The 15625-nt window shown below is 45.2% G+C and overlaps 2 protein-coding genes across 2 annotated transcripts in view; one reads left to right on the plus strand and one right to left on the minus strand.

The window, feature by feature from the left end:
• Positions 1-2271, plus strand: part of atrx (ATRX chromatin remodeler) — a 30851-nt gene extending 28580 nt beyond the window's left edge. The window contains exons 33-34 of the mRNA XM_069669291.1: positions 75-203; positions 655-2271. Of these exons, the coding sequence (XP_069525392.1) occupies positions 75-203; positions 655-879 (354 nt within the window). The 3' untranslated portion in view covers positions 880-2271. The remainder of the gene's footprint in view (positions 1-74; positions 204-654) is intronic.
• Positions 2272-4560: 2289 nt separating this feature from the next.
• Positions 4561-9762, minus strand: fgf16 (fibroblast growth factor 16). The gene is made up of 3 exons (XM_069670047.1): positions 9457-9762; positions 7891-7994; positions 4561-5933 (listed from the first exon to the last, which is right to left on the minus strand). The coding sequence occupies exons 1-3, from the start codon at positions 9758-9760 to the stop codon at positions 5688-5690; spliced, it is 654 nt and encodes a 217-aa protein (XP_069526148.1). The 5' UTR covers positions 9761-9762; the 3' UTR covers positions 4561-5687.
• Between the last annotated feature and the right edge of the window lie 5863 nt (positions 9763-15625).

Raw genomic sequence — 15625 nt, forward strand, 5'->3', positions numbered from 1 at the left:
GATAAAAAAATAATCTTTATTCAACAAAAGAAGTCCCGTCTGTCGTTGAACATGTGACCGTCCTCTCCCCACAGTGGAAGGAGAACCCAGCACTCACAGAGACTCAGGTCCAGTCCATTTCTCTGGGTCGACAGGCCAGTGTGGAGCAGGAGCTGAAGCGCAGGGAAGCTGTGTACAGGGACGTCCTCAACAGGCAGCAGACGGTAAGAACAGCTCCGTGTCCAGCTGATAGCGGCTGTCGCTGTTTGTCAGCACACTAGGCTTTTAAAATTTTATTTTATTCATATTATTAAAACCTGATCATGGATGATATCTAGTTGCACGCATCTACATTATGCATGACCCAGTCCTAACTGGATAAACCTGCAAAAACTAAACAATGACCTGCAGTGTTAGCGTCTGTTTTGTATATTTAGCTATGAAAGCTTTGACCCCTCACAGGCTTTAGCTACATCTCTTTACTTGACCTCTAACTTGAGGTGTGCTAGGTAGTGCCTTAAGCAGTAATGCCATGTAGGTCCTGAAAAATCATACCCTTTAAATGTGTGTTTTACAGTGATTAGGTTCTTGCACTGCGTGTAAACTTGTTTTTGCCTTACCCTTGTCCCCATGTGTACTTATTTGAACCATATCTTTTTGGTTTCGTCTGCCCAGCTCATGATGTTCGTGCAGAAGCTGATCACCAACAGGAAGGTGCAGGAGCAGCAGCTGGCCATGGCCAACCAGGCCAGTTACCTGAACCAGCTGGCCATACAGAACGGCATGATGGGAGGCAGCGGGCTCAGCCAGATGGACCTGCTGGGGCTTTACCAACAGCTCCACGGCCTTGGCCCCCACCAAGGCATGGGCAAGAATCCTGGGCCCTCCAAGGGCTTGTAGGTCAGAGGAACCCTTCCTCTTCCCCTCACCCCACTCAGCTAGCCGGCTCCCAGTGGCCCCGTCCCAGCGAGGCCCAGTCCTCAGTAACAAACGCAGCGTGAGGCCTCTCGGAGCTCAAAGCGAACTGGTGCACCAAGCAGAGGGTGGAGTAGTTTTGAGACCAGGCTGCTGTCCACTGGAGCCTCAAGAGGGATAGACTCTCAGTTCTTTGTTCTGTAGTTCTCTGAGAGACGGTGGTATATAATGTATAAATGACTGTGTGGAAGGATCCATTAGAAGAGAAGAAAATGTATATACCGCCTTAATGTTATTCAAGTTCTATATCTTCATTTTTCATGTATTTAAAGACAAGTTTTACCCCCAATGCTTTCAAGCATTGTTATGTTTTCCCCTTAAAAGAGGATTTCGTTATTATTTAAACTCAGTTTTTTATACTGTTTTAAAATGCCTAACTGAACCTGAGTGGGACCAGTGTCGTTGGTGACAGGACTCTATGATGTAAAGCTTAATAATTAGCCCCGGTAGATTCCGTCACTGATAACTAGCAAAGCAGACAGCTGATGGTGCTGCACAGTCCTGCTCCTTTTGGGAGAAGAAATTGATAATTCAACAAAAACAGAATAAAAAGAAAAAAAATATGGCCTTATATTCATTTCCTAAAAAAACTCTGTAAAGTTCTGAGATTTGTTGAGAATCTTTTCTATTCTGCTTTTAAGTGTTTACGTTAGTTGTCGCTGAACATGATAATGGAATGCTTGTGTTGTTCAAAACTGCCTGCCGGTTCCTATGACCTTTTTGTAACATCATCCTCATTGTCACGTGTTGTCTAGCATAGCACTGTGCGTCCTGTTCATTGTTTATGTTCCACTTGTGTTGATCCCCAGCTTTGGGTGAGCGACTGGGTCTCACAAAGCGCAGCCAGGTCAGCGGGGCACCACAGGGCCCAAAACCTGTCCCTTTACTTTTCTGTCAAAAAAATGAAATGTGTGTTTCACGACTGATTCGACAGAAGAGTATGGACTGGAAATCTTTTCATGCCCGGCTGATCTGCGCCCTTTGCTTTGTGAGAAACGCCTTCTGGACACTGTAGTCTCAACAGGCAGGCCCCCAGACTACCTGTATTCTACTTTGGCACATTTTTGCTTCTAAATACTTAAACTGGTGTAACTGTTGATCATGAGGAATGTGTTCATTTCTCCTGAAGAGACGCCTGCTGTCTCTTGTTGGTTCCTGTGTTTGCACAAGGTGTATTTCATAAATGTAGAGACACTTTTTGGCCCTCCTCTAAGAATGTTCTTATGTTAGCAAATACACCAACATGATTTGCCATGAATCTGATCTGCTATTATCTTGATAAGTATTTAATATAACATTTAATAAAGTGACCAAAAGAGTGAGAATCTCCTGTGTTTGTTCATATTTTCAGTCCTGAAAACCAAATGACCCAATGATGACTAAGAGTGCTTTGTACTGACTGAGTAGCTGGGTCAGTTGACCACACTTGATCCAGGCCCGGATGCTGTAGTTCATGGTCAATGTCTTTGGCCTGTAGGCCACCAGAACTAAGGTGACATGAGATATTGATCCCATTTATCTGGTTATTAGAGAATTATAACCATCGTGTGTTCTGGGCTTTCTGAAAGTCTAACTGTAAAACATTGTTTATAAATGAGCTCGTATGTAACTTACATTTGGCCCTTTCTCATTGGACGACCTAAACACTAAAGCTGTTCTATTATTTTGGCAGATAAAAGGTTATGGTTAAAATTCAGTGTCCCTGTTTCAATCAATAAAGATTGTTTTGGGACACATTTAAGAAACTTTTACATTTTGTTAAATGCCCTTGTTGCTTTTTGCCAAGAGGTAAATAAGAAGATGGATTCCACCCTCAGGTCTGTGTTGGATGAAGCTACAGCCAGCGGCCGGTTAGCCTAGCTTAGCTCGAAGACGAGATACAGCCTCCAAAGTGTGTCCAAAGGTAACGCAATAACTACACTGATCCTTTAATACAATCCTCGTTTAAAAAACAAAGCTTTATTCAAATCGTTTCTCGCTGTAGCTGGAAAACAGATCGCTGATACAATCTAATGCAATGACTATTTCACACCCACAGCACTAAGTGCCTTTTGTCCCGTTCTCTTCTCCCTTCAATCTTTCATCTATTTTTCCCTCTCCCGGTATTGTTTTCATTTCTCAGTCTGCCAGGGTTTTCCCCTGCATGTCTTTGACTTTTCCATTCCCTCCCCCCAGGGGAGCTTGCTCTCACAGCTTACAGATATCTGCCAGTGGAGAAACATTACAACTATTGCAGATGTTGAAATGTTGATCCCGTCCCCTCTCAGCCCCAGATTACCACCACTCCAGGTTTGCGGCACATCCCTGCTGGTTCTCTGTGCAGCAGGCAGCTGTTTCTGTCCATTGAAAGGGCTTGCTGCACAGTGGAGTCTGTGAGGCCCCTGCAATGAACAACCAATCACTGAGCTAAGTCCATGCTGATGTGTAAAGCCAATTAGGAGTCGGGATCCAGTTGCATAAGGAATCTGATTTTGTACGGTGGATGTAGGCTGGCTAAACCTCGTGGAGACAGAGAGGGTCTGTGCACGTTACTCGCTAAAGGGTTTAGGAGGGCAAACTGGCACGGGAGTGTAACAACGCTTTTCTCTAAGAAAACGTCTGCTGCATCTTTTTTACCTCAATGACTCTTTAATTACTTTATTACATTTGAGTTTTTTGAATAATAATTAGCAGGCTGCATAATCACGGTCTCCAAAGACTTAGTCATACATTAGTTGCACTAAAGGAAAACTTAAAGTTCCAGTTCACTGATTTTTAACCTCAGTCCCATCATGCTATTATGAGGAGCTGATGCCATTATGGTAGGAAAAATAGCAATTTCGCTCTGTGCCTTTGGAGGACGCTATCTGCTTCTCCAATGGGCCCTGGAAAACCTCCGCCGGACTACGTAAAACGCGTCATCTGGCGGAGGCCAGGTAGCTCGCTAAACTACACTTCCTCAATCTAGGACGCCCGCCTCCGCTGTCATGCCTCAAAGTCGTCAGGTTTGAAATGTAGACTGCAGACCTGAAGATTTTTTTTAGACGATCCACTGGTATATTCTCGGCATGTTTTGGATTCTGCACCGCTCAGGGGCCATTGCCTGCAGCAATCAATGACTTAAACGGTAGTATTTCACTCCAGCGTCTCTCACTGGGCTGCTCCTTTCAAAGGGAGGCGCAATGCACGCTGGGTATTGTAGGAATGTAGAATGGGCGAAACACAAGCTGTTATATTATATTGATATTATTGCTTCTATTGATTACAGAGAACACCAGCTTTGACTGACAGTGGCTTTTTCCATGAGCAAATTGCTCCTTTAAGTCATTCAAACTAATCCTCTGGGGAGTATGAATGTCTGTACTACACTATACAGCAATCCATCCAACAGTTGTTGAGATATTTCAGTCTCCACCACGCTGGCTGTGGCTCAGCTCGGCTGAAAACAAAAGAAAAAGAAATCCAACATTCACACAGATTCTATATCTGGGTTTAATCGGTACATCAGATGTTTATCCAAGCAAAAATAGTCTCTCACAAAGAGTTGTAGAAAGCAGGACAATTTTATTGTCATGTTCATGTTGTCGTTTTTTTGGTATAATTTCAGTAGAATCTACAGTCCAGATAACTTCAAGTTCATTACAAAATAAAGTCTTTGCAATAAATAAATATATAGATTTATATTTATACTTTATATGTAGAAAATAAATATATTGTACATCTCATAAATAGGATCACCCATATGTACACCTCAGCTGCTTGCATTTTTAATAATGTTCCCGACACTCTGAACATTACAAGTCACCATCTTTAAAGAAAACACCCATCATTACGTCTTTACAACCACAGTCAGAGAAGTGCTTTTGTCCCCAGCTTAATCACTTGTTTGCATACAAATCCTACAAGACGCTGCTTGATCTTTGATTTAAATGTGATGAATGAGACTCTGACGGTTACATGGGAGTCCAAATGAGCCTACAGCGGGGACCGGGCATGTGCAGTAAGTGCTCTTTCATTTCACACACATTCATCCTGAAGGTTTTTTTTCCCCCTCTTCCATCTTTGATTTGGACGACATCTTTGTTACTCGAGACTTTCTACCTACAGACTCTTTAGTTCCTCACGATCCCAACCTGTCACTTAACATGCATGCAGCACTTCTCTTCTTCTTCTGCCATATACGTCTGTGTGTGTGTGGAATGTGCCCTGTCGTACACTTAACGTTACTGTCGCTGTTTAGTGCATGAAAAATGCACAATGTGACACTCGCAGTGCTTCCCACCATCGGAGCTCCTAAAAGTCTCTCCATGGTGCTCCATTCATTTTACTCCCACACCAGCTTAGTGCTTCTCAGAGACCGGCAACAACCATGACTCCACTTGTCGTTGCATGCTGCAAAAGTTTCTGCGCATTTCCCTCATTCAAAAAAAAAAGTGGTTATGGAGCAAACGTGGCGCCTGATTGGATCGTCCTCATCGCGTGCAGGCCTCCTCCGTCCACGTCCGCAGTGGTTTTATAAGACAACTTTCCCTCTGCTGCAGAGGCAAACTAGTAGCATCCAGGAACATGCACAATGTTTATGTCAGTGCTGTAACGTTGTTGGTGGTAGGCTGAGGTGTAAACACAGTGACCTCAGGGGGAGTCGAGGGTAAACAGTTCTGCACTAGGTCCAAAGTATCCACAACACCCCCTCTCTCCTCGTCTTCTATATCCGTTCCTGCGATTGTAACCAGTTCCCCCGGCGTGAGCTCTGGTCACCTGTACTGGAATAAGTCCCTGTACGCCTGGGGGATCTTCTCGATCTCCACCGGCCGGGGTAAAAAGTGGGTGAGTTTCTGGTGTTTCTTAGTCCTGCTGCCCTCCCTGGGCGAGCCGTCCTTGTTTAAGGCCACGTAGTAGAAGCGCCCCGTGTCTGTGTGCTTGTACAGAGTCGAAGCGTAGGTGTTGTACCAGTTCTCCTCAAACTGCTCCCTGAACACGCACTCCGCTGTCAGCTTCTTCTATAGGACACAAAACAGCCGATAAGTCAAGGGGAACATGATGCAACAGCAACAAAATTAAAAGAGGTTAAGATGAGATTCCACTCTACCCCTTTATACATTTTATTAACTGTTTCAGTCTGAATTGAAGCAGTAGAAACTCCAGCAGGTGCTCATTATTACAATACAGGGGAAGTCATTATGAGCAGCTTTTCCCTTTTCCTTAGACCTGTTAACCTCTCGTTGTGCATGGAGAACTATTCCCCTCCCTGTGATGCAAGAAGAACAGTAAGAGGGGCGTGCAATCTTCCCTCGCTCCCTCCCTCACACACAGAGCTGCTCCCAAAGCCTGCACTGACAGCGCAGCATGAGCGATGGCTGCGGGTTCAGCAGGTGAGAGTGTGCTGGCTGAGTGAGTGTGTGAGAACAATAAGACACATCAGGGCGAGAGCTGCTCTGCTGCCAAGACCAGTCAGTCATGCAGCAGCTCGGCTCGAGCTCGAGGGGTATCGCACAGGACAAGGAGACAAATATGTACCCCCTTTTTGAGGGTGTCACTACCACCGATCCCTCCTGAACGCCTTCTACTAGCTTTTTATGTTTTTGGCTAAGAGAACGTAGCTTCTCTACACAGCCATCAATCAATCTCCGCCTTTAATAACACACGTTGTACTGTTTGTGCAAGAGTCTCGGCTTTTATTCCAGCAGCAATTTTGTTGATAGGCTGTCAGGCTGTGCTTGGCTGCGGCTGTGTGGTGAAGCTGTTGTCTGTAAACACAGCCCTGAGGGCACATGACTGGGCCAGCTCCATCCTAATACACACACGCACGCACACACACAAACCTCATCGGATCAAAAGCTCGTCAAGGTCTGGCGGTTGTGGGACGGAAGCAGCCTTTTACCTGTCCCCCTCCTCCACCTCCACCTCCACCTCCACCTCCACCTCCTGGCCCCTCAGCCTCAGACAAACGTGTCTATACTTCCTCTGTCAGTCAGGTGACTCAGTCAGGTGTGCAATTACCCTCCCGCCCCGCCCCCCCTCAAATCACTGCCTCCTCCCGCCACGGCCCGCCCCTCCTCCCCTCAGGGTCAAAGCTCCAGGATGCCAGACTCTGATAGCATGCAGTAACAATATCTGCACTTTTCAACATAATGGCCCGGGCTTTAAAAGTCGCCTCTGTTCGAAAATGTCCAGAGCCAGGGTGGGAGTCTGAGCCCCGAGAGGCCCTCAGGTAATGCCCTGGGACACCTGATACAGGTAACCCTCACAGACTTCCCCTTCATTGTCTTTATCTCTTCCCTTTCCTCCCGCTTTGTGTCCAGATACCACATGAGAGACAAAATCAGCCAGGATGAAGAAGAAGAAACTTTGTCTCTGTTTTACATTCACTGTGCAGGAGATTATCCTAATGTGTTTAACACTGCGGTCCAGCTGTGCACACAGAGGTGAATCTCCACCACATTCTCCCACAGCACACATCCAAAGTGACTCCAAACTTTCCTGTCTCCACTTTGGGAAAATATGTAAATATTTCTGCATAAATGAAGAGGTTAGTTTGCTCTCTAAAGCGCCCCTCCCTTGTAAAACTTTCTCTTTTCTTTGCTTCTGCCGGTTGTATTCGGTGAAAACGTTGCCGTCTTTTATTGAATTTATTCTCTTTTTTAATTTCTCCGCTCAGCATACTGATGAAAAAAACAGCAGGAGAAGGAAGTGTGCGACCGAGAGTGTGAGACTTCTCAAAGAACCACGTACTTGTTTTGTCTCGCTGTGGTTTTCCCATCTGCCCCGGACGGGAACATTGATAACAACGGACTCTCGCATTGCCTCTGAAAACGTATTTTTGAAAGCTCAGCACTGACATGATGGAAGATAGCGTATTCTGTTGTGAAGGGCCAGACTTGTTATGAATGAGACCCTGAGCGACACGACGAGGTGAGGGGAGGTGAATGTGAATGAATGGGTTTTTTTTTTACTCACCGACCCATAGAGCTCTCCTTTCTCATTCATGCCGAGGTAGAGTCCGGCGTCCACCCCTCTGATGCTCACCAGACCCACTGCCAGACTGATGAACTCCAGGATGCCTGAGGTCAAACAATGCGCACACACACACACAATGCAAAGAAGGAAGTCAGGAAGGTTTAAGCACAAACACACACACAGCAACAAGTGACCTCCATTAATGAAATAGAAGACATTGCTACTAATGCACCATTACTCCTGCATTAAAATGAAAAACCAGCATCACCATTCCTCACTGGGAAAATTGCTGTTTTAAGGCCACTAACTTACTTATGTTCTCATTCATTAAAGTAGAACAGACGTATCTATGAAGTGGTGTAACAGCATCAGGTAAAGATGTCTTTCATGTTCTGGCTTTCTTATTATAGTCCGGTCATATGCATCACTCTTTTAATCATTGTTGGTGGTGGTATCTATAAATGTGTTCCTGTCTATGGGACTTTCCTACTTCTACACACTGAGCGAAGACTTTTAAGAGGCTGAGATGTGGGTACATGGTTTGGTTGGGGTGCTGACTCACAGGAAGTTACAGAAAAGTGAGCATTCACTTCAAAGGCAGGGGAACAACCGGTGAAATTAAAAGTCTGTTAAAGACTGTTCTGTTAGTCAGAGAGGATCCAGCTGGCAGAGGCCGGCTTACAGCCACCTGGTCCCCATCTCCACGACCTCATGTGATGCCAGAGGATGACACAGAACATCCCTCTAATTTTTGTGGGGTGAAGAGTGTGTTTCATATCCCTCTAATCAAAGCCACGTCCTGTAGCTCTAACAAAGACGTTGCTTTTTAAAGCTAAGTGAAGCCAGAGACAAACACGCGGACCACCCATCCCTGTACACCGGCCTGTTTTCGCTGAACACAAAACATCAGATCCTCCCTAAGCTGTGCTCGTGCTTTAAATTAGTATTACTGCGCACCTGTGAGATGACTTCAGGCGCGAGACGTGTGCGTATCTGCCCTCTGACCTAATTTGTTTATCTCTCTCGCGCGAGCCGCACCTTGCTCCGTTTACATTGAAGGGACCGTATCTTTACAACTGCGGGCGCGCGACAGCAGCACGCGCACGCGCTGCTTGTTTGTGGCGGAGGAGAGACACCTGCCCCCCACGCGCAGCGGGGATTGCCAGGAAAAGGTGTGTGGCTCTGCTTCCCCGCGCGCCAGGTGACAGTGACGCACGAGAGACTATTCACTGGGGATGTGCGGCAGGAAAAAGGCTCCTAATTAAACTCACTTCACCTCAGAGTGACAGCAGCGACAATTCTTTAAATTGACGAGAAATAGGCTATAACACGGCATTGAACTCGAACATAACTGAAAACTGTTATAAAATGTTAGATTGAAAATAGCTTCTTCTCGAGATGGAGGTCAAAGTTCAGCCCATTTCCTTTGACCTATGTAACTGTGGGTATAACTCGACCGTGGTAAAAGGCCTATTTGATGTTATTAAGACAAGAAAGTAATTAGAATATTAGGTAATTCGACTTTCTCATATCAATAAAACTTTAAAGCTTAAAAACAACCCTCACCAAATCTACTGTGGTCCTGTCTCGTCCCATACACAGTCCCGTTGGGGAATATCTCCAGCTGAAAGCCGGTCCTGCAGTAGAGCTGCCGCCGCCTCAGGATCCCTTTAAGGTGCCCGAAATCCGTCGGCGACCCCCGCTGCAGCCTCCCTTCAATCTGCCCCAGCCGCTCATTCAAGCCCACCGGAGACTCCGGCAGGGGCATATTCCCGAGTGCCGGAAAGCTTTGTAAATCCAGGTCGATTGTCCCCAGAAAACTCCCGACCTCTGCCATTGTGTGCACAGCTGTCAAATTAAGCGACGGCATTTAAAAAGTAGTACGGTGACTCAAGGAGGGAGAAAAAGTTGAAACAAGTCCGGTCCATGCACGCACAAAGCGTACCCCGCGCGCGGTGCTCCTCCAAACCAGCGGCGTCCTCTCACTTTATTGATCGTCCTTTGCTATAATGATCACTTTGATATCTCTGTTTATCAGATGGAAAGGCTCTATTATATACATACTCCCCACGCATTCTCACATTGGATATTCAAGCACAAGCCACGCCTGGCTGGCATCCCTTCTTACGCGCATCAGTTTCCTTACAGAAAGTGTACTTTCTGTCCAACTTTTACCACTGAGGATGCCTCTGTCTGCGCGCCTCTGTCACTGCTCTCTCACAAAGCTGGATCTATCTTCCAAGTCCAAGAAAAACCAGGTCCGGAAGTTTCTTCTCACAGGTCCTGCACTCCTAATCTCGCTCCGAGGCTGTCTGATAAAAACACATCGCCCATCCAGGGGCAGGGAACAGCTTGTGGTGCATTAAAATGCGACACAGACACAGAAGGAAATATCATCATTGTTCAGCTGACACAAAGGCGAAATGCAAACATGTAATCTGTAACAACTCCAACACGAAGGCACTCCATTATTTACTCTGACTGCTTTTAGTCACACCACAGCCTCTCCTGCTGGAAACAAAAAACACAAAAGCACCAGGCGAACTTTCCTCAATCAAGATTATCAAAATAACCTGTGCATCATCTCAGAGCCATCCAACCTCCTGCACAAGTGTCAGTGCCAACCTCTGGAGTTGGACGTTTTCATGAGAGCATTTTCTCCACCTCCTTGTTGGAAGCAGGTGCTTCCTCGCCCCTCTGCATAACGTTTGCAGTGTGCTACAGCAAACCAGCAGCTTAACCACTTGTACTGCTGGCAAAGGAGGGGGGAGAAAAAAAAGGGAAAATCCAAATGCTGATGACGTGTAGTATCAAATCTGACTGGTGCAGAGACTGGGAGAACAGTTGGAGTCATCAGAGGTTGCTTTAAGAAGAGTGATTTTAATGTTTCAACGTGGATTTCCTCTGCTGACTTTTGTGCTAACTTTCAAAAAAAAAAGCTGATTCTTCATAAAAATCCTGCTGCTTAGTGATTATGTAATAAAACAAGAGAGCAGGCACTGCACACTGTAAATAAAGAAACACACTTAACTGTTCACTGTCATAATGCACAAGACATGTATCCCTGGATTTGCATGAGTGATGGAAGAACTAAATAGATCCTTTAATACTAAAAGTCCTGCATTAAAATTGTACTACCCATAATGCAAAAAATGCACTCGTGTAATGTATGTGAATTTTTCCATTATATGGTAAGTTACAAAGTGTTTTTCTGAACCTTAATTTAGCTTCTTTTTAAAATCATGTTTTGCATTTCAAATCTTAATCTTAAAAGTAACTACAGCTTTCAAAGAAGTAACAAATCTGTTTTCAAGTCTGAAATCTGTTGGCGTAAAAGTATGAACTAGAATAACATCTGAACACTGAAGTAAAGTACCTCAGAGTAAATGTACTTTGTTACTCCTCCACTGATTAGCATCTCCCCCTCTCCTCCTCCTCCTCGCAGCCGAAGCCAGCTCCTCCCCTGATGTCAGACATTTGGATATTTCAGGTGCTCAGTGAGCTGTGCCATCATGCACATGAAAGAGAACAGAGGCAGAGCCACAACAGGAATAATGAATAATAGGTGTAATTTATGATTGAATGGGGATTTTGCATCTCCTCTGTGCACATTTGGACAGCGTGTCCCGACTTGTGGCAGGGAAAAAAAAAAGAAAAAAGTCGCAGCTGTTTAGTGAAGATTTCTTTGTGAGGATTGAAATGAAAACAAACTCCAGGAGTGTTTTAATTAGTTCACTGTTCTTGAGATATCAGTGACAGCAGTGCGGGCGGGAGGGGAGGGCATGATTACATCAATAACACTGTTTAACTATTAGGCATGTTATTTTAGACCGACTTTGAGCTGCTTTCGGAAACCCCCGTCCTGAGGGGGAGTTCTCACCTCAGAGCTGCTCATCACAGGCAGCAGGAACAGCAGCAGCCTCCCTGCAGGGAGACAGGATTTATGACAGTGTCTCTCCTCTGTGAATGCTGACAAATAGTGTGTAAAAATGACCCAGAGTGTGTATGATTGTTGTGATGTCACTGTCCGGCTTTGATGAATTTCTTAGCTTCTTGTTTTCGGCTAATTCATCAACTTTTGTGCGATTTATTTCCAAGCAGATGTGACTTGCTTTCAGAGCTACAGTACGAGTGACCCTCCAAAGCACGCAGGCCTTTTTCACTGCTACTAATTATGCCACTATAAATCTTACGGGTGTGTCACGGCTGCATTGAAGTCATAGGAGGGACAGTGGCTTTCAGCTGGTGCGGGATATGAAAGGTGGTGGGGGTGATGAATGCCCATGGGCCTCCGCTTGATGAATTGGGCAAGGGGTTGATGAGGAGTCAGCTATGGTCAGGCTTTGTGCGAGCGGAGAGCAGGGCCCTCGCTGCAGCAGAGGATGAAAGGAGGATTCGTCTCAGCTAGAAGGGTAGAAGGAGAGGGATTAAAGAAAAGACAGAAGGGGAGAAAGAAAGAAAGGGATCGAGCAAGAGGAGCAGAGTAATAGAAAATTAAAAGGGAACATTCAACTCCTCTTATGAGCGTGGTGACTCTCGCTCACTGTCCATCTCCTGTGCTCAAAATCAATCTTAAAGGCTATTAGAATAAAAATCAAGAGGTGGTGAATTTTGATTTCATTTTTTTTGGTAGCTATTAGAGCTACATCTGTTGCTGGTCAGTTATATTTTATAGTTGACATGGCAGATTTATGGCTGCAGGCGCGCACACACATACACACACAGAATCCACAGTTAAAATGTTCCCATATGCTGAGAACCTACGGAGGATATAGAGATGAAGATAATGACCTCAAGTGCATAGCTGCAGCTTTGAAGTCGCTCTCCCATGAGCCACAGCGGGAGAGTCCAAATTGAAAATGAAGTTACACTTGCAATGGGAATTGGAGGCTAATAAGAGCCTTACCTGTTTGTTTAGTTTAGACAAACTTCAAATGTGTCCTCTTCAGAGGGCCGAGCAAAGGTCCGCTTGCACAAATAAAGCCGATATGTTTTACAGACTGAGATGTGTTTGATTCGATTATGGAGCGAGCTGGAGGCGCTCGTCTGAGTTGTTGTTGAAGCTAAAGAGATAGTTCAACATTACAGGGAAATATGCTTTCTTGCCAAGAGTGAAATAAGGAAATGAATACCACTCTTATGTCCTGACTGTAAATATGAAGTACAGCAAGCCGTCTGTTAGCTTAGCATGAAGACAGGAAACAAGGGGGGTAACAGCTAGCCTGGCTCAGTCCAAAGCTAACAAATCCTCCTGTTAATTTGTGAACTTAAGATGGGCTGGAGTTTCTGCGTTTGGGCAAGGAGTTTAACCCTTTTCTTATTCGTAATGCTAAGCTAAGCTAACCAGCTGCTAGCTGTACCTCAGCAAGAAAACAAATGAGAGAATGTCCCACTAATGTCGAACATTTCCTTTAAGCATGTTCTGTGTTGTTGTTGCATGTTATTTGTCCAAATTCCTCAACAGGATGCTAAAAATATCTCCTGCATGTGTCATACTGGTTATAGTGGAGCCAGTTGCAGCCTCCCTCCCCTCTGATGGATGCCCAGTTTAGAAAAAGGCCTCCCGCTGCTCCTGATGGCTCACATGTAATCACCAGATCTGGGATCAGGTTCCCCGAACCCCTCTTAACCTCGGCAGAGTGAGGGCATGAAAAAACGTCTGACTCAATGTCAGTGGCTATTAGCACTGAGAGCTCGTATCTCGTACCACCCGGCTAACAAGGCCACTACAGGGGCCAAAGCCCTGCGTCTCCCGGCCCGCAGAGCAGCACAACAAAGTGTAAAAACCGAGGAGTGAAGCTGCAGAGCTGAGCGAGAGGAGAGAGAGGACATCATCTGTTCTTATTTTACCTTTTGTCAAGCGCCATGTGGAAAATGATCTTCACTGTGAGTTATTTGCAGAGCTGGATTCCGTGTTATTTCATTCCCTAGCAGAGACATAACAGAGAGGGTCTCCTCTTTCACGCAGGTGGTCCTTCGGCCTTGTTCAAGGGCGCTGTGTGCGCTGGGGCAGGGGCGGGAGGGTGCACGGGGTGGGATGGGGAGGAGGGGGGGTGAGACAGACAGATGCATGCGAATTTAGGTAATGGTGTAACATTTCAGCGCCTGCTTTCCTTGGCCACCCCATGGAGCGATAGTGTTAATTAATTTGTTGTCTTTGCTTTCAAGCGCTAACGAATGGAGCCCTCCTGGTTTCGACGAGCCACCAGTATGCAAGGAACACAGTCTAAAACCAACATTTGTTGTACAAATTGCTTGCATATGTTCTTGGGAGAGGGAAAAAGATCCTTGTCATGACACACCAACAGAGATGTCCCACTATTTTTTTTTTTTCTCGCTCCATGGGAAAACCTTGCTAGGAATATTTTAAGTTTGTCTCCAACACTTTGGTTTAGCAGTTAATTATGCGAAAGCCAAACTTGTGGTTTTGCTGTTTTCATCAGACGCCTGGCTTAAACTGGAAGAGTAAATGTTTCATGGTGTAAACCTCGTACTAATCCCTGACATAACAGAGTTTTTCACCTTTTTACACCCTGATTCTTCCATCACAGCCGCTGATTCATCAATGAACGGACGTTTCTTGGATCTGATGCTGGCTAATGAGTCTAATTAATTGCTGTCTCGCATTAGAACTTCTCCTGCAGCCAGAAGGAGCCAACACGATGTAAGCGATGTCCCACCTGTCCATCGGCGCTGAGGTGCGGAGTAATAACATCAATAACAGCCCGACTTGTGTTTCTCAGCTCTGCAGGGCTGCGGTCTGACGTTAGAGAGTGTATATGCGTGATCATGATCCTGTCTGATGAGGGAACAGGCCCTCAGAGCGAGACTATTATTCTTACAACAACACAGAGCAGGAATCTACCCTCAAACAGATGTTAGGAGCCCTTTGTAGAGTCTTTGGCACGGAGCCCAACCCTACCTATCTGCACAGCTATTTACATGGCAATCCAGCTGCTCAGCCTCTCTTTTTCTTCTTCTCCTCTCTCTTTCTTTCAGCCCCTCACTCCGCCTGCGTCTCTACATTTACACTCCCCCTCCTTCTCTCCCTCCCTCACTGTTTGAAATCAAATACCCTCTCTCGTATAAACTTTGATCAATCAAAGGCACTAATTTGTTTAGCTGAGGAGACAGTGACATACTGATGCAGGTTCATTTACACAGAGATGAAAAAGGCCAGGCGTCCTGTATCTCAGAATATCTCGGTGCTGACGCAAACCTTTACCACACACTTTATATTTAGTCTTTCTCTCTCACAGAAAGGCCAAATATATCCCCAAAAAGTTCCTCTTGCAAAGTGACTTATTGTCCCCTGTAGTCCGAGCAGATGTGGGAGGTGAGGATTTATAATGATAACCATTCCTGGAATCAGAGTTTATATTTGCTCTCTCACTAATCATATGAGGTGATGTAAAAGGCTCTGCGCTTTTATTTTAGCCCACATGGCTTTAAATATATGCATACCTGGAGTAAAGTCATCCATTAAAATCATTTATTTTGTTTTATTTAACTCATCCATCATGATCAGAGCGCTTTAGGGACTGTGCTAAAATTATCGCTGTAGGAAAAAGGGCTGTTTTTTTTTTATAAAAAGAAAAATACAGTTTCCTTTAGACCCTTTAGTGGTGAAAAATTAGGAAAATCTTTTATTGATGAAACAGTATTTTGTATAATTAATTGCTAAAAGTTGGGGTAAACTGAGGTGAGACTTTGGTGTGTTATTGGAGCATTAATT

Source organism: Semicossyphus pulcher, unplaced genomic scaffold (assembly GCF_022749685.1).
Source record: "Semicossyphus pulcher isolate SPU_LCO1_2020_fin unplaced genomic scaffold, fSemPul1.0.p SCAF_2, whole genome shotgun sequence".
In the NCBI taxonomy this organism is placed as follows: Eukaryota; Metazoa; Chordata; class Actinopteri; order Labriformes; family Labridae; genus Semicossyphus; species Semicossyphus pulcher.